General features: G+C 39.0%; 1 protein-coding gene across 1 annotated transcript; it reads right to left on the minus strand.

Annotated features, from left to right (window-relative positions):
* Positions 1-567: 567 nt before the first annotated feature.
* Positions 568-23,543, minus strand: RIPK2 (receptor interacting serine/threonine kinase 2). The gene is made up of 11 exons (XM_082045120.1): positions 23,069-23,543; positions 19,272-19,425; positions 17,972-18,127; positions 15,530-15,687; positions 12,275-12,324; positions 11,748-11,909; positions 8,509-8,594; positions 8,253-8,342; positions 7,540-7,645; positions 4,014-4,193; positions 568-2,166 (listed from the first exon to the last, which is right to left on the minus strand). The coding sequence occupies exons 1-11, from the start codon at positions 23,254-23,256 to the stop codon at positions 1,841-1,843; spliced, it is 1,656 nt and encodes a 551-aa protein (XP_081901246.1). The 5' UTR covers positions 23,257-23,543; the 3' UTR covers positions 568-1,840.
* Between the last annotated feature and the right edge of the window lie 2,911 nt (positions 23,544-26,454).

Raw genomic sequence — 26,454 nt, forward strand, 5'->3', positions numbered from 1 at the left:
TCAGGTAAGCTCATAATACATGATGAATTTTCAACTAAGAAATGAGATTTTCCTACCTGGGATGACAGAATCTTTCTTCAGGCACTGGTATTAATGAACAAATGTGGCTTAAGACATGACATGCAGTGAAACACACAGTTCTGGCACCAAACTCCTCAGAGCCCGTCCCTGCCAGACATCTGATCTGAAGATCTGCTCTACAGAAATCACAACCACTCATTGCACCTTTGCCCTGGTCTCAGCTATCTAGTTTGAATTTTACATCCTTCAGAGGGAAGCAGGATAAAATGCTAACTCCCAGTTTATGCCAACGAATTATTTATAAAAAAAAATTAACCCCCCTCTTTTTTATCCAATAAATTATAAATCTTATTCTTGTGATTCAGTTGACAAATTGAGACAGATATTGAAAAAATTAAGCTGTTGGCAACTAGTAACACTCACATTGAAGCTTGAATCATTGAAATGGAGCAGATCTTGCATCTCTATTGGTTTCCAAACAGCCCTCTTTCAGCATTTTTCATTTATTGGCACCTTCTTATACAGCAATTTAGGTAGATTTCACCTTTCTTGTACCAGAAGTCTGGATTTTCTCTAAGTTTAGACAGTGTTACCAGAATCTGTAATTATTTATTAGTGTCTGTGAAAATCATTTGCCTGTGCTGTTTTCTGACAAACTAAACGCAGTAATTTCTTTATTGGATTTGAAGCCACCTAGGTAAAATCACTAAGGTTTTCTGAAATGAACTAAAAAAACCACCTTTTACTCTCAGGTGGCCCCATTTGTGCCTCAGGTTGTTAATACCATCCTTCACACAAAAAAGGACAGCAGAGACGTTGTCCAGAGAAGGTTAAGGCAGACCAAGGCAGGAGAGACCCATGCACATCACTTCCAACCTGGCAGGGCAGTGCATGATTGATCTTTGTACAGACCCAAACTACGGATCATCATGTAAATGGGAAAAATAAAATTGAAGTTTCATCCAACAATGTGAGATAAGAACTATTTATGGCAGATGATAAAGGTAAGGGAGGCGTTAACTAAGGAAACATAAAAGAGGCATTAACTGAGTGTTCCCTCCTATAAACTGTGTGTGGATCTCATCATACTGTGATAACAAGATGAATCTAAGTGGGTGTAACCAAATAACATAAAAGACTATAGCTCCACCCATTCTAATGTATCAGTTCTTAGTACAAGGATGACCAGCATAATGTCCTCATTGCCCTCAGGCTCCTCTTTGGACTGACATTCTTCTTATACAGTGGTATGAAGTGCTTGCCCTGGCAACAAAATCAGAAAAACAAAACGTAATACAAAAATCCTGTAAAAATGCAATGTAAGCCTCCTCCCACCTACCACTGTTCTGAGGTATCTCAGGAGGAGTAATCAGTATGGCTGAAAGAAAATTTCTTATAAACACAGCATACAAGTCCCAAAATAGAGCACCCAGATTTTTTCCCCTCTGTGGGAAAGACCAAATGGAGAGAGATAAACCAATACTCCAAGTTGAGATGGGTTATCTCAAACCTGTGAGGTGAAAGGAAAGGATATGTATAAACATAAAATATGTAAAACAGTGAGCATTTAATTTTTTTTTCTTTTGTTATGTATAAACAAAATACTTGTATGAGTCAATAACTGTCAAGTGTTTGACTTTATGACTGCACTCAAACTGATTAATTTGTAACTCACCCAATGCAGTCTAGATGAACTCTGTCATTTCTGAGAGTCTACAAAGGCACAGTAAAGGCAAAGCAGTACATATATAAAACTACTATATAGAAACAAATCATGTTGTAAGAAATATTCACATAGCTTCATATAGAAAGAATAAATTTAAAGATGCAGTCTTAGAGAATTAGATACAATGTCTGGATAAGGTTGAAGTCCTAGCTGTTTGTTATCTTTCAACTTTTGTATTATAATTCTGGCAAATTCCTCTCCTTGGCTGTCTGAAGTATCAAGAAGTTGTCGGACTTTTGATGTCCTTGTAGGTTTGGTGCTTATAAGTTCATAGTCTTCCTTCATGAGTAAAAACCTTGATAGAAGAGCATCCAGGGACTGATTCAGACATGCTTCAGTCATTTGGTCAATTATTTCTTCTCTTTTACTTTGGATCCATTGATGAGCTATATTCTGTTGTATGGTCTCTAAAACAAAATCTGAGATTGAGGAGGATTAAAGAAAAAAAACCAAACAAAACAGCATTGTAACTGTCTGTCAACAACCAGTGTCATAGAAAAAGAACAAGCTGAGAAAGAGCTGTTTAAAACTAAACATGCTTTTAACATTTCACTGTTGTTTTCCCCATTTAAAATGTTCCACTTTGTCAAATTTGGTGGTTAGAGTATTTATTTTATCTGAATTGCAGAATAATTTAGGATGGAAGAAACCCTCAAGAAGGTCATCTGGTCTAATGGCCTGCTCAAAGCAGGGACAACTTCAAGGATAACTCAGGGTGCACATCTCCAAGTGATAGTACTTCTACAGCTTCTGTGGGCAACCTGTTCCAGTGTTCAACTGGACCCAGCAGTAAAAAGAGAGAAGTGGTAAATTTACTTTCCAGTGGGATTTTTTGGGGAGTTTACTGGAAACATCCCTGTAGTTGCCTGTGTATTTTCCTTAAGTGGAGGATTTGCACAGTGAAAAGGTGCTGATTCTCATATACAGAGTAGAATAGACTATTCCAGTTGGAACAGACCTACAACAACGACCTAGTCCAACTGCCTGACTACTTCAGGGCTGACCAAAAGTTACAGCAAGTTGTTAAGAGCATTGCTCAAATGCTTAAACACTAACATGCTTGGGGTACTGACCATCTCTCCAGAAAGGCTGTTTCAGTGTTTGACCACCCTCTTGGTAAATAAATAACTCCTAATGTCTAGTCAAACATCTCCTGGCACACCTCTGAACCATTCCTACATGTCCTGTCACTGGGTACCAGGGGTCAAAGCTCAGCATGTCCCTCTCCATGTCCCCTCCTCAGGAAACTGTAGAGAGCAATGAGCTCTGCCTTCAGCCTCCTCTTCTCCAGACTAGACAAACCCAAGTCCTTAGCTGTTGCTCACAGGACACGCCTTCCAGCTCCTATGCCAGCTTTGTTGCCCTCCTCCGGATGCATTCAAGGACCTTCACATCCTTCTTAGATTGTGGGGCCCAGAACTGCACACAGTACTCAAGGTGAGGCTGCTCCAATGCTGAACATGGTGGGATAATCATCTCTTTTGACCAGCTGGTCATACAGTGTTTGATGCACCCCAGGGTGTGGTTTTCCCTCTTGGCTGTCAGGACTCACTGCTGACTGACAGTGAGCCTGCTGTTGGCCAGCACCCAGGCTTAATATGAATCAGAAGAGGGATGATGTGGCAGATCTTTATAAGGTTGCATGTTATCGTGTGGCCCGTAAGGAAATATCTCTCTGAATAATTAATCATGGATTAAAGTTTATTTTTGTTACCTTTTTGGAATCACACTTTAAACAGTTATTTGATGCATAGGAATACCATGCAGTGGGCTCTCAGCTAACAGAGGATATCCTTAAAGGTGAGATGCTGACACAGCTGCTGCTTCTCTTTGGCCTGCCATTACTAAGAGGAAGATTGACAAGCCTAAAAAGTAGGGAGAAGTGACAGGCAACAAGATGAGTTAAGCTCAAGCTAACTTTTATTCCTGTTCTGCTGGATTGCAGCAGTGCTACAGCAGCAGGAGAAAGGAGGAATAATATGAGCAAAGGTAATAGGATAAAGAAGACCCAAAGCAGCAGGAATAGATTACTTAAAAGGAAAGAGAATGCAAGGAGCTACAGGTGCATGTACTAGGTCACATACTACATCGGTTTCACTTTGTAATTTAAGGCTACAAGGATAGAATTACTTGCATTCTTAACTTGTAGAATGCTTTGTTTTCATTTTACAGACAAACAACAGTTCCAGTTTCCATTTCATACACACATGTATTTGATATTAGGACACTTATTGTAGGTCTTGGAATTAATCAGTGTTTGCTGTACCTGAAGGAATTGGTGATGACCGTAGCACACATGATGCAGAATTTGAGGCATCTGAAGTACTCTTGTCAGATGAGGGAAAATAATTGTATGGATGCACAAGAAGTTTGGCGCTCTGAGTTACAGAGGTATTTTCATCTGTACTCTGACTGCTGAGAGAGTGTAAACCCCCAGAATTTTCATCTTAAAAAAAATAAAAAGAGAGAAAGAAATAGAAGATCTGTATTACTTCTATGTTCAAATAAAATAGAGCCATCACAGACTATTTAGAGCAATTCCATAAAACAAGTAATAAAAACCTAAATTCACTTCAAACACAACACAATATTCCTTACACTCAGGTTCTGAGTACATTTATGTCCCGTATCTTTTACCAGGGCTTGACCATGGGATTGGCAGTCTTGTTTTATTTTAAAAGAACATTAAGAGAATAAATCTGGTAGACATGAACTTTAAAAAAGCTCTGTTTTACAGAAAATTTTTGTATAGACTAGAAGAACAAAATAATTCCTTCAAGCGTTTGGAGAGGTAGCCAGGACTCAGCATGAAAGCTGACTAATTTATTTTGCTGAAGTTTGGCAGCATAACAAAGGTGGAAAGATTGAAAGAAAGATTCAGGTGGAAGGAAAGAACATGAAGACCAATGGTGACATTTGGTGGAAAGCCAACTGAAGCATTTGGTAGTCTGTCAAAACAGCATATGACTTCAAGAAAGCTTCACGTAAATGTTTGCAAGGAAAGGGAAAAAAGGGGGTTTTAATCAGGTGGAAAGCTTAAGAGTTTCTATTTTTAGATTTTTTTAATGGCAGAAAAAGATGATGGATATGAAAGCAGCAGGAGGAATAACTCAAAGTGATGACAAATAGCTGATGAGAAACCAATTACAGGGTATATGCCTGACTCAGTATGCATTTTATTACAGACATCCATAGTGTCACTGAATAAAGAGCTCTGGAGATGTTAACTCAGAACCAGAGATGCAGATGTAAGAATTCAGATGAACATCTAAAGACACAATAAGAACAGGTAGCCCCCTGGACAACTCAGCATTTAGAGATACCCATTCAATGGGGGTATTTGAAGGGGTACCCTAGATGAGTGTTGACCTGTGGAAGAATATGGCTATAAGTACAAGGAGCAGGAATAGGAAAACAAATAAGGAAAGAAAACAGGAAAGAAATTATAGTCTTATTATTTAAAAAAAATGATGAACTAGAATTCATAGTAACTAGCATTTCATTTCATTAAAGAGAAAGAAAGTAAGCTGGGCAGAGCTATATAGTGTAAAGCAGCAGATATTATCTACTACATGAATGAGAAAGGATTAGGAGACAACTGATGTAAGATCATTTTAGGAAAGGATTTTAAATGGCTCCGCTGGGATAGAATGTTATAGAAGTCTAGGCACACGCAGAGACAAAACTACTGGGATTGTACTAGTATGGGAGAATGCACTTGACCAGTGTCCATGGCATAAAACCCAGAAACATGCTAATGACATTTGCAGATGTTATTCAGAAAGAACAGGTTGACCTAGCTTATTCAGAAAGAACTTAGCTGATCTAGAAGACTGGAGTAATAGAAATGAAAATTCAGTAGCACAAAACATGAGATCTAGATTTTCTGCTTCAAGCTGGGACTAGTGATTTGGAATTGAGATGAAGAAAAAAACCCACCTAGGTAGATTACTCTGTAAGGACCTCGTGAGAAAGGAAAAATAAAATTGTAAGATATTTTAAGAAAAGTTCTTATTTCAGGTAGAAAACATTGGTCACACTCTTTTTTTTTTAATACCAAGTACAGATATTTGGTACCTAGTAGGATTCCAGGAGAATGAAGAAGCTTGTTTTACAAATGGACTTCAAAAGAGTGTGTCCTGTTTGTCTAGCAAAACAAAATGTATTAAAGGATTACTATCTATATCAGAAATAAAATGAGAAAAGAGGGAAAAGAGCTATTTAAGCTTAAAGCAATGCCCAATAACAAGTGTGTGAATAAGCTGGCTAGAGAAGAAAAATTGAAGAGGCTGAAAGTTAGAAGACAGTTTCTAACTCTGAAGGAGGAAGTTTCTGAAAAAGTCTTCTAATTGTATTGGTGGGAAAAACAACTTGACTAAAATCTATAGTCATTAACTTTTGCCTTGGTGCCATGCCAAACTCATCTCTTGCCAACAGCTACCTGGGAACAGATTTTTCTGCTGAAACAATTGCATCTAATTTTGGCAAACTAGGAAGAATGTCAGTTTTGCTTTCTATTATAAAACTACCAGATGCAGATATTGGCAAAGTAATAACAAACACCTCTGCTGTGGCATGGTTTTGTAGATGCTGTTTTCTCAGGCTTTACAGTATCTACATGTACCTGCAACAAAGCCTAAGCAGGGACTCTGTAAAGGACCAGATTAATAGTACCACCACAATCTCATCAGTGACCTCCACAGGCAGTTATGACAGTTTTTAACAGAAAGAAGGTCTGGCATTTATCATTATCCTATCTGATTACACTTACAGTACACGCTTATATTCAATCTAACATTCCGTTTTCTAAAATTATTCACAACATTCCTATTAAGCTTGGTAACCACAAGTTATTATTCAAGATTTTTATGCTATGTGTATAGAAAATGCTTAGGTAGAGGTACAGCCAAACTACACTGCTTTCGCTTTCTGCCATTTTCCCCCTGTAACTCAAATTTCTTAAGCCTCTGGTAATTTATTTTCCCTAGAATTCCTGCTGTATTTATATATTTCTAGTACATTGAGTACAAGCCCAGAATTGTGGATGTGCCCAAACAGGAGCTGGAAAAGAAACTGCCTGTGCCCTCCTACCTCTACCAGAATATCCCCAGTTTTGCAGCACCTGAGCACACTTTTTGATGCCCTACTTTAAACCAGTAAAGTCAATTGTCTTGTCTGCTTTCACACCACTGGACCCTGCAAAGTCAAAGGATGCTCCATTCTTTTGAAATTTATATATGTTTGTATTCTTTCAAGAGAACAAACTCAAGTGCAGTTTTAGTTTCACAATGTATTGCTATTTCACCTGGGCCCCACCACATTTTTCTGTCTTCTGACGTCAGCAAAATCTCAAAACTGCATTTTGTCTGTGAATTTTGGCAACTTTTATTTAGAAAATGTGACAGGTACAAAAGGCCTGTGCAGATACTTTTGCAAGTCAATCTATATATTAAAGGCATTTTATTTATTGAATTAAAAATGATTGAGAGGTTGGGCTGCATTAGAAACTTTCAGTTTACTTAGCTTTAGGAGTGCCTCAAAATGTTTAGCCTCTTTATCTTTAGAAGTATTTCACAACTGATTAACTAAACTGCCAAGAGTCTGAAGGGACAAGTAAATGCCATCTCTGTACTCAGTACCCTGAACAGGAAAACTGAAGCTGTGAGCTGTGGGGATTTCTCAAGTGACAGGAACAGAAAATCCAACTCTCTACTATGCAAATGCAATATCAAAGTGGGAATGCAAAGCTGCAATGGCAACTTAAATTTACACAAAGTCATGAGTATCTCTACCTGAGGAGAGGATATTACACTTGGGAACAGACTTGGGTCTTGGTATATCTGGAGAGATGCTCCGAAGGGGAAGTGCATCACATTGTATGGAGGCAGAATATGTTTCCTGAAATGATTGCAGTGGTATATTGAAAAGGCATATTAAATAAATACAAAGTTGCATTTTTTTTTAACAGAGTACTTTCCCATCACTGTCTTTTCCCTGCTATCTAAATGCTCAATAGACAGCACAATCAAAATACAGCAAAACAGAAGAAATTATGCAGTCCTAATGCTTGTGTATTTCCAAAGCCGTCAGCAATTTTGTATACAACTTTAAGAACCACAAGCAGCAGCATTAAGAATCAAAATATAAAAGCAAATCTATATGACCCAAATAAGCAAGCTCCATAGAGGTGTAAGGGAGCAGAAGATGATCTCTTACAAGCTGCAGACATTGTGTGCTGCATTCCTCTTTGAGGGGATGGCTTTCCCCACATTTAGAGGATATTCCAAACATGCCCTTCTTATTTCTGCTTACCCATCCTTTCCTATCTTCACCTGTATGTCTATAAATTTGTTACACTGCAGCTCAACTAGCACATTGTATGCCTTTCCTGACTGCATAGGAAGGTAAACCACAGAACAATTCCCCCTTACCAAGTTAACTGCCCTTTAGGCTCTCATATCTTTAATGATGCCAACGTAACAAATGCAATATATAAAATTTTTACCTCTTGGGGATTCAGAGGTATATTTAGAGATATCTGTTTCACATCTGCTTTCTGTCCATTCTTGTAAATACAGCGTGATTCATATAGTGACTGGAAGAGACATATTTACCTGTATTAAAATTCTGCTGTAAGACAAGATGACACTCCTGTACAAACACAAGCTTCAGCCAGATAGATTAGATAAATGTGAAAGGTGATAATATTTCTTTTAGCAAGTAAACGTTACAAACTTATGACTGTAACACAAGCCACTTACCTTTGACCTCTTTAACAGAATTACTGCTTCCAGCATAGCTATTTCATCGAATGTTCGCAGGACAGGTTCAAGGTCTATTAAACATTCTAAACAAAGAAAGAGTACTTTGCTGAATTCAAGTGGAACTTAAGTTTTCATTTTGCTAGAGCTACTTATGAAAGTAATTTGTCTATTGGTATGTATAAAACCACTTAAGCTGCCAAACAGAAGTTTCTTGCTTTCATCTATTACAACAGTTTCACACCACCTAAAGAAACCCCTGTCTTGATCTGGCTACCTCGGCACTCTGTATCACAAGAGATCCAGGACTGTGCCAGACCGCAAGTGTTGCCTTCCTGGAATGGATAGACCCATGGGTTTGCTGTGTTTCAAGACAGACCCAACAAAACTGGTTTGCTAAATGCAACCCAAACAGCACAAGACCCCAGCACGGGTCATCGTTTTCCCACTCCAGCAGAGGTGTTAAAGATTTCTATGAGAAAAATAAACAAACAACCCCCCACCACAGCAATATCCAGAATACATGACGTGCTGCAGGGACAGAGAAGATGGTGATAGTCAAAGACACTGACGTATCACATCCAGTGATTTCAAATGATAGTGTCCTCACACTCACCAAAGGTTGCAAATCACAGAAGCTAAAAATCATCTGCTCATGTAGGGAGCCACCCAACAGTCCAATAAGCAAGTGACAACCTGTGCTATGTTCCCTTGACTTCCAATGCTGACAGGTTTAAAAAATGAAGTATTTCAAATTTTGAGGTGACTGTATTATAAAAATGTCATTTTGAATCCATGCTCAAGTACAACAAATCTCAGGAAAGTATGATGGCATATCACAATTCTACTGCATTTCTATGGACTCCACCCATCTGGCAAAACCTGTTTACCTTACTAGCAATCCATCAAACTGTGTCTTTACTAACATATTTTTATTATTTACGATAACTTTACCACAGTTCTCCCATATTACTTATTTTTTTTTCCCCACTAGCATCCTCAAGACATAGATTCAGTACGGGGATTCTTCTTTTCTTGAATCAGCTAAAACAGAGTTTTACAAGTTTGGCACTCGATTTTCCACACTGAAATACAAGCACTGTTATTTTTTGTTGATAATAATTAAATTGCAAGTACACATTCCTAGTACATGCAGGAACACCGTGGTAAGTAGTCTTTACCCCTTCTTTATAAGGGGAACAGACAGGTTAACCAAGCTTTTCTATTTAAAGTTTATTTAACAAAAAGAGGCTTGGGGCTTTTTGGTTTCCTGCCCCCCTACTCTGTTACGGCAATTGCAAAATTTCCCAATCAGTGAGCTTTACTTCCCTTAATTTTGCAACATTTTTTCAACTTCCTCTTTCTTTTAATGATAGTAAAGTAGAGGAAAAGGCAATGCATGTTTTCTTCAAAGACAGTCTTCCTGCAGACATGGTACTAATAATAAAACCCAAGTTAGCTCACACTTTATCACATATACCAGGAAATTATCCCTTCTGTGAGACCACAGACCTTGATTGCTATTTTGTTTTGGTTAACTGACATGGGAAAACAAGAATATGTAAGGAAATATCATGACGTGTCTATTCTTTCTGATTAAAAAAAAAATGTATATTTCTTTGCTTGAAGAAAAAAATCCACAATTTACAATCCTACAAACCAGACTTATGCCAAAATATCCTGAGATTCCAAAATGTTCTTAATGAAAAAATACGAATGCCTCAAAAAAGTTAATTTTGGACTGTAAACTGAACATAAAGATATGGTATGTTTTTGGATGTGTCCTCATTTTGCTCTCTGCAAAACTGATGCAAAAAAATGAAGTTATGAACATTTCTTTCTAAGCTACCTGAACTGACACTTTCTAACACTTTCCAGCTCAAATGAAGTTTTTTGAAAATAATAAACAGACTTCACCAAAGCTCCAAATGAAACATTAAGATTGTGGGCCCCTACTCGTAACATTAAAAACAAACAAACAAAAACCCCCAAACACCTCCTCCCCCAAATCCTAAAACCAAAACCAATCAGACCAACTAAAAAAACCTAGTATTTCACATTCGAGTCATTGCATCTTCAACCTAACCAGGGAGAAACTTAAAATATAGCATTGTTTAAGCCAGAGCTCTTTGTACTGTTCTACACTTACATTTTCAGTAACTCTTTTATTCAACATTTTTACTTCTCCAAGGCGATTAAGAATTAGGATCGTGTTTTCTAAAGGAGGGGAACTTTTTAAAGCATATGTAAATCTAACAAGCACAGTGAGGCTGCTGCAGGAACCACTGTTGGCTTCACCACACTGACCAATGTGACCACAACAACACTCGCAAGAGCAAATTTCACAGTTGAAAACAGGTAACTACTTTCTGCCAATTTTGATGGAATTACCTTTACACGACAGCCAAACAAGAGCTGAAAGTCATCACAAAATTAAGCATGTTAATGAGAAATTGTTATGGGGGACAAATTTGGACTAACATACACCAAATATGTCGGTTAAATGCAGCAAACACAGGTTTGCAAAAATCAAACCAAAACTTTTCTAGTTCACACTATGCCACTCCAATCTCTACAAGCTTCAGTCTTATTCTATAAATTCTGTAATCCAGTGTAAAAAAGGCTGAGAGTATCTATACTGATCTCATGGACAAAAAGCTGAACAAAGGAAAGACAGAAAGAGAAAGGTAAGTGTGTGGGTTCAACCAGTTCCTGCTTGATCTGGGAGGTGGAACAATCAAAGAATGTCTCAGTGAAAAAGATCCATACTGAGGTGCAAACACAAGGTGAAGTCACTGTAGCTTATATGATATGCAATGATTTGTTGATGTGTTTGCCAGCTTGGTCATAAATCCCACTGTACTAATTATATACTTCACTTCCACCTCTTCTTAAAGAAAAAAAAAAGTTCCATTCAACAATAAACAAAAAAAGCCCAAGTGCAAGTAGTTAAACAAAACATGCTGCTTTTTTACAGGTAAATTAGGGATGGCAAATGCAAAAGACTCCAACTAACAACTTAGTTTTATGGCACACGCATAGTTCCATTCATAAAAGTTTGTTTACAGACATGGTGGAAGCAAACAAGCACCTTATCATACACAACAAGATTGGGCACATGTATCTCTTGACATCTTTGCCATTTTCTTTTTGAGATTATAACCTTGCTCTGTAAGCACCATGTTCAACAGAAATCTGTCAATTTAAAAATCTTTTCTTCTTATGCAACATAAACTCACTTAAGAACGATGGTCTTTCATCTGGGTTTTGTGCCCATCCACTTGCTATCAATCTTATGATGAGTGCTCGATGAGGAATGTCCATTGACAAACTTTCTTCACTTAAGTCTAGTCGCTGTCCTTGTGACACACTATACATTATCTGCAAGGGGTTTATAACTTCTGTCAAAATAGACATCATGCATTCATTAGAAATATATGCAATATAAATAGCTTACTATAGGAGGAATAATTTAGTTTGCAAACATAGTATTTATAGTTCACCAAAATAAGGTTATGTTTTTTTGTTTTGTTTTGTTTTTTTTTTTTTTGCATAAAAATGTGGGTTTAATTTATCAAACAACACTATAGTTAAAACAAATACAGAAAAGAACCTAATTTGAAAAGTACCTCAAAGTATTCTTTAACAAGCTTACAAGTTGAGTCATTAAAAAGTAACCCCTAAAATGAAGCCCCTGGGTACCCAGGTCTCAGGTTTAGCCTTTAAGTGAGGCTGGAAAAAAATGTAAAAGAAGACATGGCCTTACCTTCAAATGGCTGTTTCCTTGACATCACTTCCCACATAATAATTGCATAACTGTTTAAAGTATAAGAAGTACAGAAGACATTATTTTAGATTACCAATACTTAGTAACACAATGTGTTCAGCTTTAACATTTTATTAAGAACATTTAGCTGAAGGGATCCTGCATGCCCACACGGGACTGACTATAGCTAACTACAACGATGACCTGAATATACGAAAACTAGCAAGAATTTTAACCACTGACAACCAACAGTAGGACAAGGGGTAATGGGTTCAAACTGGGACACAAGAGATTCCACTTAAATTTGAGAAGAAACGTTTTCTCAGTGAGGGTAACAGAGCACTGGAACAGGCTGCCCAGGGAGGTTGTGGAGTCTCCTACTCTGGAGACATTCAAAACCCATCTGTACACATTCCTGTGTAACCTCATCTAGGTGTTCCTGCTCCGGGAGGGGGATTGGACTAGATGATCTTTTGAGGTCCCTTCCAATCCCTAACATTCTGCGATTCTGCGACTTCAACTAGAAGTAGCTAATAATATTAAGAACAGAAAAAATACATGCATATAAACTCCTATTCCAAATCTGTATTAGCTCTGCTCTGCTAATGTGTTGTGAATTATGTACATGCAGTTTAAATCTCAGCAGGTGAATTACAGTGAGGCCCAGAGTGCCAGCTGCTCTGTCCTGACTGCAATACTGTGGCATCTCCCCATTCCGGATCGACACCTTCTGACATTCCCATGGGAAGCAGGGCACCAGCAGGGAGGATGGTGTTCACCCTCTGTCCCAACACAGACTCAGGGTCAGGTAAGATACAGACTTGCATCTGGGAAACACACTCTGGCTTTCCCCTCAGACATATATATAATACTTTCAAACATACACAACCTTCTCTATAGGGAGAGGTGTCACTTTTACATGCAAGATTCACTTTAGGAAAAAGACTACCAAGAAGACCACCCTGAACTACAGCAGCAGACTGAACACACATCTGCTTACCCAAACCAGTGATTTTTTTTTTTCCCCTTCGCATCAACATGAATGAGAAGTGGTTCAGTGAATACAAATCTAGTCCACCTTTAGTAGACTAGACACTCTCTCTTCAGTCATCACTATAGTGATCATAGTCATCACTATATGTTAAAAAAGGTAACTTTAAACACTTTTGTAATTCAAATTACATTTCAAATTTCATTTAAATGAAGCATTGCCTCCATTTATAAAAAATAGTCAATGCAGTTAAAGAAAATAAAAGAAAATAAAATTATGTAAAAACCCCAAATCTGGCTTTCCTATTTAAGAACATAAATCTGATGTGAGGAATAAATCTAGTAGTTCTAAAGGCTAAAATGAGACCGCAAAAATATTTCACTGCTTAAGAACCTAATTTCCAATGTCAAACATATCCTTGTAAACTTACTTCTACTCCTTTATTTTTTCAGTAAATCAATTTAAAAATGGATTGAAGTTTTTAAAATGTTCCTAAAAAAAAACTGAAATCCAATTTCCACTGAAGCGATAAAAATGAAACTATGCAAAGAATTACTTTTTTGCTAAAGAATCTCACTTACCAGAATAAGTGTTTGTTCAACTACTGAAATAACTGTACACAAAGACAGGCTGATTTTTTTGGCATGGAAAATTTTTCGTTTTGTAGAAGTTAATGCTGCTTGACTGCTGTTCAAACAATTTGTTTCTTTAAGAAAGATCCTTCCTCACAAATTAGCTTCAGTATCTCAACAACATTCAGCTGAATCTGCTGTGGTCAATTAACCAGATATTCAGCCTTTCATTCAGCTGGTAATCTCTCTACAATTAAAGATTACTTTCTCAGTCCTACAACACAGCAACATGCCACTTTCTGCTGATTTCCCTTTACACTCTTCGTGTTTTCTGTTCTTATTTCTGCTTCATGGCATCTCTTTCTGATCCTGAGCACAGGTCTTCCTGTGTGACCTTCCTGGTGGTCACTTCCTTCACTGTCTCTCTATCTTCATGTCTTCCATCCATTTTTATGATGTTGTCTCATTTTTTTTTTATCTCTTCTCAAATAATTTATTTCCTTCCTAATTTATCAGATTTCTAAGCTCTTCTTCTGATCTTTTAGCTGTTATTTTCTCCCTTTTGTCTGTTACTCCTCTGCACACATTTTTTTTTTCCTTTCTAAAATACATTTGTCTTCGTCAACTCCACTCACTCATTAAGCTACCAGACACACTTTCCAAACCTCTAAAATCAGAAGCCAGAGAAAATAATGTCACATGGCTACTTCTTTCCCGTTATATACCATTATTACTTTTCAATGTTTTCCTAGTCCAGATTTTCTCATCAAAGGGTGAGGAAAGCAGGTATGTTATCTTCTCTGTTCTTTGGACAGGAATGTCAAGGAACTTTATGTGCCTCTTAAGGGTAAGGGATAATTAAGAGAAATAGTGGTCTCCCTGGAAGTCAGTAAGACCCTCTGAGACTCATTCATCTCTCGCCAAAATACAACCCTCTCAAAGAAGGTAGAGGTGGTAAAGTGCAACAGAGAGATTGACTTTGTTACAGTGATATGCCTCTTCATACCTCCTCAGTTTCCATGTATACACGACAACTTCCTTCATGATTGTTCAAGGCATCCTTGAGCTCTCCAAGCCTTTTCAGATTAGCTAATTGTAACTCTTACATCGTAAGAGCAATTGCCATTTTGTTATATGGGTTGCCACCACTCTATTCTATTCCTTTGACAACTCAGAACTGACTAAAGCAAATCTACCGGAACTTGCATGAAGTAATTTATTCCTTAAGGTGATCTCTCTCAATGTTTCTTCCAACCCCATTACCCTACTTTTTTCCTAACCCCTTTTCAAAAACAGGTTTTCTTCTTTCCCCCAAGTACATTCTGCAAATTATGTTAATTGATGTGCACAAATTGCAGAAGTATGTTCATTGAGAGAATGGTGTGAAGACTTTTTCCACCCCTGACACTGTCTCTTTTAATGTGTACGTTAATTTATAGAAACCAGTTTCTGATGTCTGTTTTTGTAGTTCTAGCTTAATTTCTGGAGCATTACACTTGTCGCAGTGCTTCCTAAAGGAACAGGTGATCAAATCCAGCTGCCACTCCATTCTGTTTTCCCTGATTCATTTTGCTTATACACTTATGACACTTCTGAAAATAATAAAATTGCTGAAAACATGTTAAAATCTAAGTCCAGTAAATCAAATTGGAATTTAGTTTCCAAAACCCACTTGAAAACAACGTGAGTTACCTGTAGATATCGTGTTTTACACTTGCACGGGTTTTCTGACTGGGGTTATAATCTTCAGGTGGCATGTAGACAATCGTCCCTCCTTCCGGCAAAGAAGTTTCGCTTCGTGACTGCGACATGGATATGACACGCCATTTTGACATGCCAAAATCTGCAATCTGGAAAGGACAAATCAGTAGATCTGAGAAGAAAAACTGGATTTATCTGTTGATCGTTGTTAGAAATTGCTGAAATATGCCTGAAAGGTCACTTAAAGTCCTTAACCTCACTGTCAGAAAGTATGTGGTTGTCCTAGCAACAGGCAACACCAGCTCCAGCTCAGAAAACATTCCCAGGTCCTGACTCACACTATCCCTACAGCACTGCCCTATCCTGTTCTTCTTCTAAGGAAGCATTCATACACTCTGTGGCTGGGAAATCTGCTGTGGTGGTCTGTCCTGTACGAAGAAAGTAACTTTCTTTGATTAAAAAACTAGTAAACAAGAAACCACTGAGTACTTCTAGCTCCCTGGTTGTGAAGAAAGGGCAAGTTTAGTATAAATCATAACAACTCTGTGTAACTTGCAGATATTTTGAGACAGTTGCTCCCTCAGAAAAATTTTAGGGTACTCCACCTCACTCCCAAAACTATGAAATATTAATCTTGAATTAATACATTTGATATTCTGAAATTCTGTGCTGCAGAAAGTTGCTGAATATTTGGTTTACTGTGCACTCTGGGGCCTTGTCCCTTCCTACAGAGTTTACAGTACTTCTACATAAAGAATCAATTGACTTCAGTTTACATTCCCAGACATCCATGAGCCAGGGAGCAAGATGTCAGACTAGGTTATGGGTAGAGAGACAAACAGCCAGCAGCAGAAGCTTGCTGGCTGAGCTGCAGAGTGTCCGGCCTACAAGGGAGAAATTATAAGCAACCAGCTACGAGCTCTGCAGTTGTCTAGTATTTTCTGAAGAGCAAACACATTTTCAAAGGTGCCTGTGCAAGCACAGTGGCAACTAAGATAACAGAAACAAGCTTTCTGGAGAGCATATAGTCAAAATCCACAGTGAAAAATAACCCTTTTTTCTTCACTCTCTTCAAGCCCTACTCACTGTAAATGGTCATGTTATTTTGCTAGTTCAGTAGATCTGGGACAGCCAGAGGCACTCTATGAACAGTGTTACTTCTATACATATGAAATATTTCTTCTATTTGGCATGCATGCTAACCTTCCTTGGATTTCCTGACAGCTGACCTAATTGAGGGAATCTTGCTTCATCCGCAAAAACGCTGAAAAACCCTAAGGACAGCCTTCCAGAGACTCTTTATAGGAGGCAGCGTAGGTATGCAAGAGTTAAACTCTTCCCTTCAATTGCTCCAGCAAAGTAACTCTTTAGATGTGGTCAGGCAGGGATTAAAAAAAAGTGTGGACAGAAAAATTACTTGGACCAGTTTCCCCGTCAGGTTTATCAGGAAGCTGGAGAGATGGCAATACCAGCACAGCTGAGTGGGAGGAGGTGTGACCTGCTGAGGGTGTGAATGGAGATGAAGCTGCGTAAGGCGCCTTGCTGCCAAGAAAAATGTCTTTGCAATGGAGAAAGAAGAAATCAGCATTGCATCTTTGCTCAAAGGGCTCACAAGAAGATTCATCTCCCAGCAACAACTGAAGCATTTGCCATCCAAGTATAAATTAAGTGCAAAATATCTCTGATTTCTCCTTTACTTGAACAGTGTATTCTATCAACTTTAAAAACAGAGGATCTTTTAAAAACAACAACAACAAAAAAAAAACCACAAGCAACTCTTGAAATTATGGAAGCAGACAACCATTTTATCAGAAGTACTTGTAGTCTCTTTCTCACACCATGGCAGTGTTATTTTAAAAGGCAGAATTAAGGCTTTAAACTAATAGTACTTCTCTAAGTATGTTTGCTTCCTCTAATGAGCTTCACGAAAGCCATTTCTCAACATATCCAGATTTTGCAGCTGCATTTTACATGTCCTTGTACTACATGAACAGAACATATATGTACACATTGCATGAAAAATATCAAAATTCAAATTTTAACACATCATTTATCTACTGTCTTCCAGAACTAACTTGTCTGAGCATCTTGGACAGGGACACTTTCTGTTTTCTCCTCAGAAAGGGCCAAATATTACTACCCTTGGAAGGTTACCATACGAGTGTTGCTGTTAATGTATATCAGCTACTTCTATAAGACAAAAAGCCTAAATTCTGGCTTTCTGGTCTTTTCAGATGGATCAAATGCACACTTGAGCAAAGCAGAGTTTCCAAAAGAAGTTGATAAGATCTGTCTGCAAGGATAGAAGAAAACATCTGACGCACAATTACATCCCCTCTGTATGGCCATATCCTCACTCGTCCTCCTCTACAATAAATAGAACACTGTTGCCTATTATAGATGATGAAGAACATAAGAATTAAATAACCCTACCTTGACATGAAACTCATCATCCAGCAAAATATTCTGGGTTTTCAAGTCATGGTGCAGCAATGGAGGATTCATGTTGTGCAAATAGTTCACTCCCAAAGCAATTTCATAAAGAATGCGGAATCTAAGGCACCATGGAATGTCAGGGTATACATCTTTCTGCCAAGATAAAACCACAAAACAAGAATATAATCCTCTGTTCTTATCTAGCAGCACAACACAAAGACTTTCATAATAAGAAGAAAGTGACTTAGACAAGCAGTAACCTCTTAAATCATATTACATTAACTCCTAAAAAAATTGTAACTGAGTGTTAAGACTGGTTAGCTGTTAAAACAAATATATAAATCTTAATTATGCAGTGTTATGTTTCCATTCCCTAGCATGCACATAATAGTTCATGACAGGTATACATGATGTGGGACATTTACTGCATTGTTCATATGGAAATATGATTTACAGATGAGCTCTTGTATGAAACTTGTAACTCATAGATTATAAGTACTACACAAAAGAAGGCAAGAATCATATCTTCAATTGACATTGGGAAAAAAAAAAAAGTTGTGTTGAAACTAAGCACAATACACTACTTTTATAAATACTAATACACCAAGAAAAAGACAGTAAAACTGCACTGAAATATTATAAATTACATTGACACTAATGCCTTCATGAAAAACACACACCCGAGCTATCTAAGATGAGAGATATTTGTTGATTAAAGGTAGAAAAGAGATTCCAGTGCTGTTGAGACATGACTGCAGTAGCTTTACAGCAGCAACACTGAATGTGTGGACCAAGCTAATGGGAGCAGTGAGAGTTCAGCACAGGAGAACTTACTCCTCAGAGTAAGATCTGGTAGAAATATCCATATCTGTTCAGATGAGCAATATTTGACTTCTATAAGCCAAAGTCAAAATCTTCATTTTTTTAATAAAGATTCTGAAAAAAATAATAATCTTTTTGTGATATTTACATTGGCAATAATTCTGACACCCAGACTGAGGTATTTCAGCTTCTAGTTGGAGAATAACAGAGATTTTTAAAGTGATTGTATAAAACAATTCAACATCAAGTTAGCTATAGGTCACAACACAAAAAGTGCAATAAAACTAAGGTCTACTGAGTTTAGTTGTCTTTTTGAGACACAGAAAGTCTAACAGAGCACTAAAACCTACTAGTGATAATTACTTTTAATTTGAAATATTATTAATAATACACTTTACTATACCACTTAAGTATGGAAATCACAATCTATTTGAAACAACCAGGGACTGTATTTAAAAACTGTAAATACACTTACCTCATGTAAAAGCTGGTTTAATGACCCATTTGTCATGTATTCTGTTACTATCCCCAGAAATTCAGGCTCATTGCAAATTCCCAAAATTGGCAGAATGTAACTAAACCTGGCTTTGTGTAATATCTCTGCTTCTTTTAGAAGGTGGTTTCTGTCACTTAAAGAAAGCAAACGAAACAAAAAAGGTTACCATACCAATACTAGGAAACTCAAAGCAAATGTTGGTTTCACTATAGTCTCTTAAAAAATTATGTACCTATATGCAGTACCACCACCTTTACAATTTTTTTTGTACTACACTGTTTTGATAAGAAAATACTATAAAATAAATTAAAAATCTGCAAATGCAAATACAAGATAGCTTTTCCAGTTTTGTTTTACCACACAAATCTACTTCCACTATACATTTCATCCATGTTTTCACTAAATAAGAATACAGTCAGAAATCTTTCACCGTTCCATGTATACATAACAGGAATAACCATCTACACTTGTCCTATTTTAGTGCCCATCTTCAAACCCCAAGTTTTCATTAAGGCGCAATATTAATCTCCTACAGAATACAGATTCTAACACTTGCAATTCTCCAGTCACTTAAATGTAGTGGATGCTGACATGCACTAAAACAATATGGGTTAAAGGAATGCACTTTCAGTTTCTGAAGGAAAAGGAATGAACTATGTTTTGTTTTCACATAAAATGTTTCTTCAAACTGGGCCCTTGCTCTGAATCACCCTCTGGAAAAAACAAAACATTCCCTGCTGCACAGGAAGCAGGAAGGGACTAGCCTTATGATGTTTGGGTACCTGAATTAGGCTGTGTGAAAACTCTTTGTTATGTCAAACCTCCTCATAAAAGTGAATATGACACATCTTTACAAATTCAGGCCTTACAGCATGTGGGCTCAAGAAGCTCAAGTTTTATTTAAAAAGGCATATACTTCTACCCCTAAAAATCATAAACTTTTTCACATGCCTCATATCTCAAATGTTCTTGAAAAAAATTGGTTTACCGACAAGGAAGATAGTTACACCAAGAAGGATAATTCCAATAAAAAAAAATGTAGACTTTACACCAGTGGAGACTGGTAGAGATACAAGTGACTAGGATATCCAAACACAGAACTTTTACAGCACATGTAAGATTGATCCTTTGGATGTGAGCCAGTCTGATTCAGATGTGAGACAGCTGTACTGGGGTATGGCTGCATTCAAGCCAGGGCTCTGCCCATCACAATTCAGTCAGCACAGTGATGTCGCTATACAGATCCTGGGGGAGAGCCGGCTTGTGTCCATCGAGCTAAGGGCACACGCTGAAGAGCTCATGTCAGCCTAGACCCATGAAGGTAAATGTAGCCCTCACAGAGAAAAGGCTGAGTATATGGGCAAAAAAAGGAAGACTGGAGAATTAAAGCTTGCTGCTTTTATGACAGGAAAACTTTGAATTAAGGTGGATGTGAAATTAAAGCTGATTGTTGGTCCTTATCTGAGGGAAAAAGCCTTCTGTTATGGGAAACAGTAGGAAATGATCAAAGTAAGAAGGTAGCCTTCAAGAAAAACACGGGACAAAAGACACAACTTCTTCCCTTCCTTCTTCTCTCCAGAAAAGATTAGGTTTGAGAAAGTTAGGGGTTTTCCCAAACTGTGAGGCACATCTGTATGGGATTCAACTGTAGCTGGGAAACGAGTTGCAACATACCGAGGTCTACTCCTGTGGCTGTAAGTCACTTCACCTTTGCCTGCTCCATATCAGAAGGTCATGGAGTAATGCCTATATTAGTGCAAGCCCACAAGAGCTTCCAAATTCACTTTGCTGTTTGTCTGGTCACACACCAAGTTCTGGGATACACAGCACAGGCTTCCTGTTTGGGGAATTAACTGCACTGTGAATTCTTCCCTTTTCTTGACAACACTTGTAGAATGGCATTTTAGGTTGCCTCCTATACAACCAACACCTGCTCCAGCAACTCGGCTATAGCAGCTTTCTTACAGCTTTCGGTTCTTCTGATAGTGTTTCCAAACTTTGCATGTTGTACAGTAAGCGGCTGAGTTGTCTTGATTACCTCAGTTGCCCTTTTTGTCAAAATTTTACAGGTTAGATGTCACACTAATCTAAATTCTTGCAAGGCTAAAAATAATATTTACTGTTTTCTCCCAACAGAGTTCAGATGATAAATATGTCTGATTAGAGAGGATTTATTCAGACATTTAAATTAAAGGGAAAAACCCAAGCAAAAAAAACTAAACAATAAACTTATCAAAGAACACAATATGCCAGCTTAAAAACATAACTGAGATTCCATTTCATTCTGGCAAGATTTCAGAGATAGAGCCTGAGTATACACACCTAGGGAATAAGAGGCTAGATAGCTCGAAACAATTTACCTTCTCTAGTAGCATGCTGAGTCACAAGACTAGAAGTTTTCTGGGCTAACTTTTGTTAAACCTTCCAGAAAACCAAACAAAACAAAACTTACATATGAATTGTGGAAAAGCTGAAAAGTTTTTACACACATACACACATTTACACACATAGCTGTACATCCACGTCCCACTCTTTTAAGTGCGTGCATGCAGAAACACACACACAAACACATGTCGACTTCCAGACTTCAGTGAGGTTGTCCTGCCTAAATGCCTAATACTATACATCAAAGAAACCAAGGCAAAAAAAAAGATTAAAGACAGCTAAATAGGACACAAGAGGCAAGTTTACAGTCAGGCAGGCTTCAAACAGCCTATGAAGTGGCCAAGTTGCATTGATATGATAAAAAAAATGGCACTATAAGGAGTGAATGAAGCTGATACAGATGAAAAAATATTACCTGCTGCACCCTTACATGGAGTGACAGCTCCTCTAATACACATGCTATCACTCAGTCCCCATGAAAATGGGGAACACAATTGCTACAAGTTGAAGGGCTAATGGAAAATACCAGTTGTATGTGAGGGCTTACAAGCTTATTATTTTAAATTAGCTTATCTGAGTACTGTGAGATGAGGGGCAAAAGAAAATATCAATTGTGCTTTGTCTTGAAGAAGCTTTTTCTAGGAGATAGAAGCAATCTCTAGTGGATACAGTAATGTGTTCCTTATATAGTCTCTGTCTCTCACTGTAAACAACAAATTTATAGTAATTACTGTATTTTAATATCGCATTGATACTTTTGCAAAGCGGCTGGCAACCAACAGACCCAGAAAGAAGCTGAATTGTGCAAATCCTACTTTGAACAGGGATCAAGGTGCACGCTGCAGAAGAAAAAAACCTTAAAAAGAGGCAAACTGCTTGGAGTCTCACACTCTGAGACTGAAACCACCCATTTTGAATGACGGAAAGAGAGGAAGCTCCGAGGCTGGTACGTGATTTCTCACTGCCCAAGCTGAATCACTCATCGTTGGATCTCCTCTGCCCTTGGATTTAAAGCAGCGCTGCCCAACAAGACACCCGGTCTCTGATCCACCAACCTGAGAAACCTGCGCCGGCACCTTTGCCATGGCAGCACGACCCACGCCCAGCACAACCCGGGCTCCACCACCCGTCGCCGCTTTACCCACCGACGGGACGCACTCACGGAGTGTCCCGGGCAAAGAGGGAACGTGGGATCCCCTTGCCGGGTTTAGGGGGAAGGCGGGTTCTGGTCGGTCCTTCCCCCGGGAGGAGGCCCGGGGGGTGATGGGGGCGGCGGGGGTTCCGGGTGGGAACCCCTCACTCCACATCCACACCGCCCCCATCACCCCCCTCGCCGAGCCGCCCTCCTCCACGATGCCCATCCCGGCGGTTCCACTCCTCGGCCCCGTTACCTGTCTAGCAGCGGCCCTTGCAGGCATTTGAGGGCCACCGGTACCCTCCAGTCAGCGTGGCGGGCGGCGGACACGGTACCGTAAGTACCGCGGCTGATAAAACGCAAGTCCGGGAGTTTGTTAGAGGGGATGGAGGGAAGGGCGTAGCTGATGGCGGGCGCCCGGCCTCCACCGTCCCCATCGCTCATCCTCGCACTCCGCCGCCGGGGATGGGAACAGGCTGCCGGGGGCGGCCTCTCTGTCTCTTTGCTGGAGCCGCGGAGGCCAGGGCGCCGCTCCTCTCGCCTCCTTCCCCGCCTCTTCCCCACACCTCCCCGTTCCGCCTCCTCTCCAGCCGCCGGCAGCCCGCTCCTTCTTCAGCCCCACGGAGAAGCGACTTCCCTTCCCCGCGGAAAACAGCCTCCCGCGGGTTCCCGGATCGGGAAGGGCGGAGCCGCCGCGATGAGTCTTGCGGGCAAGAGGAAACCGGGAGCGAGACGGGCGAGCGCGGTGCCGGTCCTAGCGTTCCGCCGGGAGGGCTGTGCTGGGGCAGCAGTCTCCTCCTTCGGGGGAGCGGGGGCGTGGTTTCGGGGGGCATCCCCCGGGCCGGGGATGGAACACCTTCCACCGCGTTTGGGGCATGGGAGGCATCGTGCCGGGGAGAACCCCCGGGCCGCAGTACTGGACGGGGAGTATGCAGCCTCCCTCTGTTCGGGAGGCGGGCGAGAGACATATTACTTCTGTTCCCGAAAGATGATGCGGGATGCCAGTGCCCTTCGGAGCGGTGATTTGTGCGTTTCCGGGTGTGTGTTCATTGCTCAGGTGCAGTGAGAGTAGAGTTACCTCTTGCACTGGCTTGTCTCCTCTGTGCCTGTCCTAGGAAGATTTTTCAGGATAGCGGCGTTTAAAAAAGGTAATTTCAAAATTTCCAGGAAGTACAAGTTCACCCTTGCCCTGGCTCAGAGAGAGCCGCCCGATCAGCTGATGTGTTTGTGACAGCTTTACATGAGTGTTACGCAGGAAGGTTTTGCAAAGCCTGTTCACCAAGTCAAGTTCTTGTAGACCAACAACGTGCGTTAATATAAAGTTAGAAGTCTGTAGCTTTCCACAATGGGTGGCGGTTCTGCAGGATGAAGTGGAGGTACATAGAACAAACCCCTCACCTTTCCATGTGTGTGGATCTTGGGCTAAACGTTTGTGTCTTTTCACTTCTTCTCTTTTCTCCTAGTAGTGGATATGGACCAGAAAATGAGGGAAAGGAGTTAAGTTTTCAGACCATGATATTGTGCAATATTTCGCAGCATGCATTTTGAAGCCTGGAAATTATTTTTCAGTTCTGTCTTGGTCCTAGTACTAGATAGCTTTGCTATGTTTTTCCAGTTTTCTTCTATTTTAGATGCTTTATATCCTCCAAATGCTGCAGCATTACTAACATACTGAGCAGCCCTATAAAGCAAGTGCTGACTTACTCTATTTTCAGTTTTCATTTAGCCTGTATCTTTCAGACACACCAAGTGGTTTCCCAGAAATGTAATTGTGTTGCAATGTTTGCAATATGCTGGTTTTGGGTATCTGTTTATGCACACCCCTCTCTGCGTTTACCATGTCATAGTACTATTTGTCATACTATTTCAGCATTGATATGTAAGAAAGATTTTGTTTCCTAAATAAAATAATATGCAATGGATGCATACAGTGAACATGGACTACAAAATCACTGTGTAAATACATACTTATGGTTATTTTCCATTAAGATATTATGAATGCCATTATACTAAAAATTTTAGGATACTGTACAATAAGTTATTTGTGCATCTTGTTGCCATGTGTTGTGTTGATTTCATATATATTGATAATTTTAAGTATGTTAACATGAAAAACAAGAAAATGATTGTGATTGTAAAAAGTGGCAGTTTAGTAACAGTACCAGGAGAATTATGATACTTTTTATTTCACTAATTGTTTTGTTATAAAATGAAGAGAGGTTTTGTGGCTTAAAACCTTACATATTGTCTAAAGAGCCTGCTATTTTGGTTAATGTCAGTAGGTTTTGGGCCACCCTAAGACAACCTTAGGTCAGTTTCTGCCAGTTGAGTGGAAGCAACATTGACATTTTGATCACAGTAAAAGAATACGAGATGAGTAACAGAAATAAGTAGTTTGCTGCTTTCTACAGATCTTTAGGAATTTTGTCAGAGTTTGAAAGCAAGCTTGCTGGTAAGGGGAAAGGGGATTTGATTTGAGCACTGCAGCTGTAGCACTGTGGTGAGCTGCGTATTTTTTTGTCACATCAAAGAAGAAGTTCCAAAAAGATAAATTGGTGAACTGGAGTTCCCAAGATAAAAAGGGGCTTCCAAGGGAAAAAAAAAAAAAAGAGTAGATCATTACTGCTTCTGGAAACTCCCATTTTTTCATTAGTATATTAAAAGGCATTCTCTCAAATGACGTAAGTGACATCACAGCTGGCTTAAGGTTTTATTGTTGAAGTTATGTGGCATAATCTGCAGCTAAAATACAAAGTAATTTCAGTGCAAATTAAAGATTTAAAATATTCCTTTGAGAATGTGTTGAAACTGTTAGCTGTTGTAAAACTCAAATATGATGTGACATCAACTGAAGTGTTATATGTGGTGTTCTGATTTTTAGATTAACTGTATCATTGATTTTAAATCAATGCTGTAATGGCATTCAGGAAAGCCAAATAACAGTATCTGTTGACTTTCTGTTTCCAACTCTAAGTTGGCTCATAGCCTCATATCTGAGAGTTGTATTGCACTCATTGTGTGCTGTTGATTTTCTTTTTAATTGCTTTTAACAATTTTTGAGAAATACCTTCATAACTGTATTTCTCAGTCAGTATAAGACCTAACTTGCTTCAGCAGTTCATCACATGCAAAAAAATCTAACTTTATTCTTTTCAGTGTTACTAATTTTTACTTGAAATCCCTTTAGTATCTCTAAATGTATGCAGCATCCCTTTATGTAATACACGGAAAGTGACCTGCAGGAAAAATCAATGGCAGATTTAAGGATAATCATAGACTAAATGGTGAACTCTGGTTAGTTTTTGCAATTTCAGAACACTGAAGACTGAGAAAATAAGCTTTTTCATGTAAAACTCCATCTGTTTGTACGACCATGGTGGTGACACCTTAGACTTCACCTACAAAGTGCAGCTCCCCCATCAGTGAAGAATATGTGATGGACTTCCCAAAGGTGTGGTCATTACAAGAAGAGAAGAGAGATGGAGACAATGTGTAGTGAAGCTGCCTATGACAGTACTAATTAGTGGGTTCCTGTCTGGTGACGTTAGTGGGATACAATGCTAATTTACAAGAAAGCTGAGCATATCTGTATCTCAAAGCACTGGCATTTTCCACCCCAACTTTTTGGAATCGCGTTGAGGA

This window comes from Streptopelia decaocto, assembly GCF_964273445.1.
Source record: "Streptopelia decaocto genome assembly, chromosome: 2".
NCBI classification, from domain to species: domain Eukaryota; kingdom Metazoa; phylum Chordata; class Aves; order Columbiformes; family Columbidae; genus Streptopelia; species Streptopelia decaocto.

Bases quoted from the DNA above. Each gene is read 5' to 3' on its own strand.
- RIPK2 (XM_082045120.1), bottom strand. From the start codon at position 23,256: ATGAGCGATGGGGACGGTGGAGGCCGGGCGCCCGCCATCAGCTACGCC. The intron at 8,343-8,508 runs GTAAGTGGCTTG...TGTCTCTTCCAG, and splicing joins TTCTGTTAAAGAGGTCAAAG to TCACTATATGAATCACGCTG. The intron at 4,194-7,539 runs GTAGAGATACTC...ATTTTTTTTAAG, and splicing joins GTGTAATATCCTCTCCTCAG to ATGAAAATTCTGGGGGTTTA.